The sequence below is a fragment of the Cyprinus carpio genome, chromosome A12, assembly GCF_018340385.1.
Source record: "Cyprinus carpio isolate SPL01 chromosome A12, ASM1834038v1, whole genome shotgun sequence".
NCBI classification, from domain to species: Eukaryota; Metazoa; Chordata; class Actinopteri; order Cypriniformes; family Cyprinidae; genus Cyprinus; species Cyprinus carpio.
The window spans coordinates 19,202,600-19,211,251 of NC_056583.1; the positions used below are offsets into that span (position 1 = coordinate 19,202,600).

Sequence of the window (8,652 nt, forward strand, 5' to 3'; positions counted from 1 at the left end):
TTTGAGTTGTGTGACTTATTGGTGACATCGTGGTTTGGGATCCTATAAGGCATATAAATATGTGAGATATGACTGAGCATTATTGTTTATATGTCATGGTAGAATATCACAGATAGATACATGGATTTATTCAGTATGCAAATGTAAGGTAGGCATACAGTATATATTTAATCATGTGATTCACAGGGGTTGTACTCAGTGAACTTTCTTGTCAGAAAAAAAACTCTTCATTTACCTCTAGAGGGCCCCCTATTAACAAAAGTAGAATAGAATGGAATATTTAATACTTTTTCTTTATTTGAAATGTTTAATGCTAAATATTATATATTTGTTAAAGTATATCACTAAGTAAGAAAACAACAGCTCTTTGACACTTTATACTTTATCACTATATCATGTGAGAATGTTATTTTATTATTTTGTTATAAATTCAGTATGACAGTTGTGCTAAGACATAGTAAGAGCTGTAACATATCAGCAGTGTTAAATGACATGTGATGCGTTGCAGGTACATGAGAGAGATGATGCGGATGAATTGAGGATTTGTAAAACAGCATGATATATACAAACCAGTGCAGCACCTCCACAGCAGCATGACAAGTTATCAGATGCAGGTCTGGAGTGTACTGTACTGTACTGTGTACTGTGAACACTCATTATAAAGCTACTGGAGACCAGTCTTAAATTGGAATGATCATAATGCTGAATTTTACACCAGTCCTCTTAAGACAAATTTAACATGAAAAACAAATCATACCAACCAAATAAGTGCATGCATCGAACATTACTGCTTCAATATTTATTAATATTACAATGCATATTATTTCAGCTGTCAGGAATATGTGAATTTATACATGAAAATGTATTTCATTCACACAGAAGCTGCTATTGTAGTGGTGTCTATAATACTGTATATAATTTTAAACAAATAATTACAGGGGTAAGTAAAATTTAATTGAAATGTGTTTTGTATGTTGTCACAATGGAACCAATTATTAAAATGCCCATTACAGGTTTTTATATACTATGTAGTTTTATATATATATATATATATATATATATATATATATATACAGTATATATACAGTATATGTATGTATATACAGTATATGTATGTATATATATATATATATATATATATATATATATATATATATATATATATATATATATAAAGAAGTAATATTTTATTTTAGTATTCTTCGTTTATGTAAATGTTTTGCATTGTATTTTAAGAAAAGTTCTTGATGAATAGAGTAGAAGGGGAGGAGGCTGGTGATGGTTATAATCAGACCAGATGTTCAGCACCTCCACTATCTGTACCTGCATGAAAACCATCCAGACAGAAGATGCTTTTCTTTTCTCGTTGTGCTTGCGTATATTTATAGGAATTTGCGCAAAAACAAATTGACGATGTAGAAGTTCTTGAATCGTGTCCATATGGAGTCTAAGCAGCGTTGAAGCATTTTAGACGTTTCAGTGGTCAGAAAGATGAACGCATCTCAGCAGATCCACTTCTCCTCCAACTGGAAAGTTGAGTCGGTAATCATTTCTGTCATATTCTCGATTATTTTTTTGGTTGGTACCGTGGGGAACTGTCTTGTGCTCGCGGTTCTCATTCACAACGGCCAGATGAACACAAAGAGCACCAACCTGTTCATTCTGAACCTCGGGCTGGCGGACCTCTGCTTCATCGTCTTCTGCGTGCCTTTCCAGGCTACCATCTACACCATGGACGAATGGGTGTTTGGACAGTTTGTGTGCAAAGCTGTGCACTTTATCATCTACCTGACCATGTACGCGAGCATCTTTACGCTGGCAGCGGTGTCTCTGGACAGGTGCGTTTCTGGCGCGCACAGTCAGCGCGCGCTTTTCTTTCCAGTTCATTGTTGAAACGCTTAATTGCTCAGATATTATTAGCGACAATAATATGCAATAACTGTAAAGAAGGAAAATAATAGCAAATTCAAGAAACTTAGACAGAGAGTAGAGCAGAAAGAAACTTTAACTGCTACCATAGTGTCTTCGGCGGTGTGTCGGCTAATTCATATAATTTAAGTATTTTTCATTCTCTATTATTTTGGTATTGTTTTGTAATTATTAAAATGTATTATACAATTGCAGTTGTTTAATTTTGCATTTTATGGATTAATATGGGGTAAATTCGGAATAATTGGGACATTTTCCCCAGTAATCTCAATTTACCTTAATCACCCTAGCACTTTAGAAATTAAATTATGTTATAAAATATAATTACAGCAATCATAACATGAAGGATTTTTTTGAATGGATAAACTGCACCTTTTTAATTGCTAAAAATTGTTAGCAAAAAAAGCACATTTGAGAAGTGTCACAACAACGCTGATTGGCTGATAGCACCGAGAGAGAGAAAAAAAAAAAAATATATATATATATATATATATATATATATGTGTGTGTGTGTGTGTGTGTATGCACATTTAAGTGTGTGTGTGTGTGTGTGTGTGTTTGTGTGTGTGTGTGTGTGTACCAAAACCCTTTACTATAATTTAGTGCATTATATATATATATATATATATATATATTTATATATATATATATATATATATATATATATATATATATATAAATTAAACATTGCTTGCAAATTAACAAACACACACACAATTGGATGGCCTTCAATGAAGACCGATGATTTTAGAGCTATAGGTGTACAAGCAGGGGCTAATGTTAACCAGCCAAACCAAACCGTTTTATTCCACATAAAGAGAGAGTGAGAGAGAGATTTAAAGAATTACCATTAAGCATACTGTATTATATGTATGTATTTTGACAAATAAATGCCAGCTAAACCTCTTGGCAACCAAATAGCAATGCCCAGGCAACAAGGTGGTGAGTTTTGCATGAGAAGGCACCAAGCACATTTTCTTAAGAATGAAATGAAATGAGTTTCTTAGTGCCATAATAAGATGCTCAGGTTACTTTTTTAGATTACCATGGTTGCGTCCAAATTCACATACTGAGTAGGAAATTATTTAAAATAAGTAATTACTTATCGACCGTATAAAAAAATTTAAAAAGTATGTTCTATATAGTATGAATGCATGTATGTTCATGTTGTCATTGTCATGTGACTATGGCAACAGTTGCATCACTTTACTGCCATTCATAAATCCTCTTCTGTGGCCTGATGGGACAGGAAAGTGCCCATCAGATACACACTTCAGAATATCACCTGAATATCTTTGCCGTGAACCACATTTATCCTCGCAGAGCCAACCATGCTTAAAAAAAAACATATATATAGTTGGTTTAAGCTGGTGTTCATCTAAAGAGTGGTCAAAACCCCTCTAAAACCAGCCATACTAAACTAGCTATGACCATGCTGAAAAACCAGCTAAAACAAATGTTTGCAATTTCCCAACAGATATCTCGCCATTCGGTATCCTCTGCGCTCAAGAGAAACCAGAACTCCCCGTAATGCTCTGACGTCCATCAGCCTTGTTTGGGCTCTATCGCTGTTCTTCTCTAGCCCTTATCTCAGCTACTACCAGCAGATGGATCTAGACGGGACCACCGTTTGCATCCCAGCGTGGAACACCTATCATCGTCGAGCCATGGATGTCTGCACCTTCATATTCGGCTACCTGATCCCAGTTCTCATTCTCAGCATCACGTATGCCCGCACCATCCGCTACCTCTGGACCTCCGTGGACCCCATGCAGGACATGTCAGAGTCCCGCAAGGCCAAGCGCAAGGTGACCAAGATGATAATCATCGTGGCTGTGCTCTTCTGTTTATGTTGGCTGCCACATCACCTGGTTATCTTGTGCATGTGGTTCGGCCACTTCCCACTCAACCACACAACCTACGTCCTCCGCATTCTCTCTCACCTGGTGGCGTACACCAACTCCTGCCTGAACCCCATCGTCTACGCCCTGGTGTCTAAACATTTTCGAAAGGGCTTCAAGAAGGTGTTTGGCTGTGCATTTCGTAATCGGGTCATAAACCGGATCCACACTGTGCAACCGGCGCAGACGGTGAGCCTGATGGAAGCTGCCTCGTGCGAAGGATCCAATCATAACGACGGGTCAAACCGGGGTCGCCTCTGGAGCAAAAGCAAGATGATGACGAGCGCCTTCATGACATTTAATGTGACATAATCCACTTACACTCTCACCTACTGTCAAATCAGCGCTTACCAGAGTATAAAACTCTTCTGTTCCAGTGGCTTTTAACAGCATTTGAGCTGTGATTACATAACAAAAGTTATCATAGGCGCAGATTGTCAGGTAGAGAGGAAGCAGCGCTTTTTGTGGTCTTGGTGAGGACATTGACTGATGTTTAAAATGAAAATCTCTTGTGTCTGTGTTTTGTCAGTGTTGGCAGCTTTCGTCACTGTGCAGTGGTGGCTGTGTGCTTTCAGACTGTGAATCATGGTAGGGTTTTCCGGAGGTACGAACAGATTGAATTATCAGAGGACAGTGCCGGCATCAAGTTGTTTGGTTCAAACATTGACACGGTGAACATTTATAACAAATTTGATCATATTTGAACATATTTTTAGAATTTATGTTCTCAGCTCCTTTAAAAGGTTACTGACCCCAAACTTTGAATGCTAGTGTAGCAATTATATGACTGCATTTCTTATGTTTTTTGAATAAAGTAATAAATAGGGCAAACAGTGATAATTGATCGAAATAGCAAATTGCCTAAAACTGTTTGCTTCTGTTCAACAACTAAACAGAAATATAGTTGACTTCGCCTCACATCTGTCTGTACCACTACCTCTTCTGTGTCATATAGGTTTGTGTAATTTGTAAAGCATGTTATGAATTTTAAAGATAATGCTTTGAATGTCTATTATCAATGTATTGGCGGTGAGACCCCAATGTATTTTGACTTGGGTTGAGTCACAAATGCTTACAAAGAATTAACAATGAATCTACAAACATTTGTTCACAAGTAAATCCATAGTAAAAAAAATACAGGTTGGTCTTTGTGATGATTTCCAAGCAACATAATCTACAGAATCATCACTCAAGCTGTTATGATCCGCACAAGAACATCCACTTATCTTGGTCCTCCCAGGATCTGGCTTTACTGGGAATGTGCCAGTTAATTGGCTGGTTCTCGCTTGTAGCTGCTTTAGACTTAGCTGTTGCTTAGAGAGTTTGTGGGTAATATGTGTGTTCTGATTTGCTCCATCAGTGTAAAAAGCCCAGTGTTACAGCCTCATTTAACATCTGACATAAGTATTTATTGTACAATCACTATTTAACCAGTTTTGTGGTTAGTTTATACTTCCCATGATGCTTCTCATATGCAAAAAAAGAGTATGAGGGCATCTGTTTCTAAGGAGCGCTTCTCTGTAAAGCACAGCTGCTGCCATTCTGGCAAGTAGGTTGTTTTTTTTAGTAATATTACAAGAAGAAACAGGTCAGTGAATTTGAATATGTTAATTTCAGTGTCTTTCATGGGTGTCAAAAGTCTCTTCATGCACAATGTAATTGTGCAGGAGACTTTGGTGCCCATGAACCATATACTTATGGTCTTTCTCGAAGAGCCACTCTGCAGTCAAACTGATTGGCGTATGCAGAGAGGACAGCTGTGGAGTGGCAAAAGCAATTCTGGCTCTCTACTGATGATGATGATGATGCTCCTCATGATTATTCTTCCCATGTGTTCAGCTCTTCATCAGGAGCCAAACACTGATCTGAGCTTTTGACACAGATCAGACATGATAGTCATGGAAAATCAAGGCGGTCAGAAAAGGAATAAATAAAGAGAATGTGTCCTGAAAGAAATCTCTTCCTTTAGATGAGTTCGCCTAACCCAAAATAAAAATTATGTCATCATTTACTCACCTTTAAACTTCTCTTTACCGAATAATGAAAGTGGATGGTGATTTATACAGCTGAGCTGAATAAAAAATTATTTGTAGATTTCTGCGAGGAACGGACCAAAATCTTTCTGTTTTCCAGAGCTCTTAGATCTCATTTGCATGTGTGATGATGGTATAAACTGCAATGCACTGTGGTTGTATGGAAAACAGAAACTTGGAGAAAGGTATCTCCTGTAGTGGTCCACAAAATAAAAAAAATATGACATGGTGAGTAAATGAAGACAAAATGTTAATTCTGTCAAACTTCCTGTCTGCACTATTAATGGTAGAGACCACCAGTGAGAATATGTTGCTGGGAATAATCTGTAGTGAAGGAGGGGGTTGGGGGTTGAACAAATAGTACTGACTTTAGTTCATAAAAACGTTAATTTCCAATCTTTCCTCAACTGAGCTGTGATGTGGGATAAAACGAACATTATGACATGGATGACCCTGTAACATGTCATAACCTTTCCTGGATAATACATTTTTGCATGCCAGTTTCAACAATACAACAAAAGAGAATCACTGCAGTGTTATTTTGGTATTCTATAAATACTAAATTATATTAAAAACTATAAAAGATATATATATATATATATATATATATATATATATATATATATATATATATATATATATATAGTGGGTTTTTAAAGTAATTTTTCTATGTGCTTTTGACATTATTATTATTAGTTTTTTTTATCTTTATTTTTATTTTCATTTTTTTGTCATTTTAGTACTTCACATTTAACTATAAGTTTTGGTTTTCCATCTAATATTTAATTTTTTTCAGCTTTATTTCAACTAAAAGCAAAAAAATAAAAAATGCATGGACATTCAATGATTTAAGTCATTAGGCATCTTTACGCAGTCTAGTTAAAGCTGCTTTGTTCCTGCTCAAAATTCAATGTGCAGATGCAATGTTGCATAAAAGCCAGACTAAATTAAGACTGCTCTGACCCACCTCATACCCTAGTATTAAATATATAGAGTTGTAACTACAGTGTAAATGTATTTATGCCACCTCTAAGTAGCATTAAACAATCTGTGTAAAGACACTCAAATGCCACTTCAGAAGTGCTTATGTGTTACCTTTACAGTGTAAATTTGACAATAGTAAACAGAGAAATGCATTTAAAATCTCTCTTAAAAATCTGCGTGTGAAGTATTTCTTGCAGGTTTAATCCCTTTACTAGTTGTGTAATCTGCACAGTGGTGCATTCTGGCATTAAATTGGCATTTTCTAGCCTGTTCTTGTGTTTGATGTTCAGACTACCAACCCCCACACATTTTTAATGGCTCTCTGCTGCAAATACAATGTGATAGCCTAGTGTTACACAGTCAAGTCAAAGTTCACCAGTTAAGCTACTCCTCTGTCTTGCCTCTCAGGGCCATGCAATGACTTATCTGATGTCGATGAGGCAAGGTACTAGTTGTCTCTCTGTAAGGATGTCACATCTGCCCACCTCACACCTCAGTGTTTACAGATGAGGTGAACTTGTACTTTTTCCTACTGCCTCCTTCGTCTTATTGTGTCTCTTGGGGGAAAAGGAGAAAAAGAAGATCCAGCTTAAATGAAAGCTGTTGATTTTTGTCTAGATGGACCTTGTCAGCTTTGATTTGTTGCAGAACATTGTGAAAGTAAACAGTGTTCCCACTGATAGCATTGTACTGGAAAGCTTGTTATTGCAGTGCTTTACTGATCTATATTCTGGGTTTGTACTAAACTGCTAACCCTGACATTAATATAGCCAGAACAACTTGACATACTCCATTACAGTGTCATCATTGCTGAAAACATAATAAATCAGCATTCATCTAACCAGAATGCAGTTTTCTTGAAGGGAAGCACTGCTGAAGTCTAGATCCTGCTGCATCCTTCGTAAACTCCATCATTTCAGACATCACACTGGGATGTAACAGGTAGGGGCTGTCCTTTACCTCATGTTTCCAATCAGTTCTAATGGAAGAACTTGTGAGTTAAAGCATGCTTTGAGAATTGAACAGAGATGTTGCCTCCCAGCAGACTTGTGCCTCCAGTGAAATATATACAATTAGGATCTAGGACTTTCCTAACAACAAGAAAAGTACATTTTAACTGCTGTTAATCAAAAGCCCAACACTGCAGGAATTTGTCAGTGTTTTTTTGTGCTGAATTAAAAGAAAAAAGAAATAACATGGATTTTTAGAATTGTTCACAAGGGTTCAAGTATGATACAGAAATATTCAAGGAATAATTTACCCAGTGATTTGCTGAAAATGTACTCACCTTTAATGCTCCACATGACTCCAGTTCATCAGTTAACGTCTAGTGAAGTGAAAAGCTGCATGCTTGTAAGGCATTTAAAATAATTGCTTTAAAATATGAGTCCTATATATCCATAATATTGCATTCTCCATTGAAGAATTCTCCTTGTCTTAATCAGGAGAGAAATATGCACAGATCAAAAACCATTTACAAGTAAAAACAGTTCTAACTGAATATATCTATCAAATTTAGTTTTGAGAGGACAACATGGCATGGAGTTTTTCACCGGAGGAAGTGTTATTATGGATTATGGACTCATATTTTTGCCAGGAATGACGATTTAAATTTAAAATGCCTTAATGATGGATTTGTTTATTACAAACATGCAGCTTTTCACTTCACAAGATGTTAACTCATGGACTGGAGTCATGTGAATTACTTGTGGATTATTGCGATGTTTGAACTCTTATCCTTACGGCACCCATTCAATGCAGAGGATCCATTGGTGAGCAAGTGATGGAATGCTTAATGTTTCCAA

At 36.5% G+C, this 8,652-nt stretch overlaps 1 protein-coding gene across 1 annotated transcript; it reads left to right on the forward strand.

The window, feature by feature from the left end:
- The first annotated feature begins 1,289 nt into the window (after window positions 1-1,289).
- Window positions 1,290-5,338, forward strand: LOC109050715 (galanin receptor 2a). Its single transcript, XM_019068289.2, has 2 exons — window positions 1,290-1,838; window positions 3,407-5,338. Exons 1-2 carry the CDS (start codon window positions 1,492-1,494, stop codon window positions 4,140-4,142), a joined length of 1,083 nt encoding a protein of 360 aa, XP_018923834.1. The 5' UTR covers window positions 1,290-1,491; the 3' UTR covers window positions 4,143-5,338.
- Window positions 5,339-8,652: the final 3,314 nt, after the last annotated feature.

Bases quoted from the DNA above. Each gene is read 5' to 3' on its own strand.
- LOC109050715 (XM_019068289.2), top strand. From the start codon at position 1,492: ATGAACGCATCTCAGCAGATCCACTTCTCCTCCAACTGGAAAGTTGAG. The intron at 1,839-3,406 runs GTGCGTTTCTGG...ATTTCCCAACAG, and splicing joins GCAGCGGTGTCTCTGGACAG to ATATCTCGCCATTCGGTATC.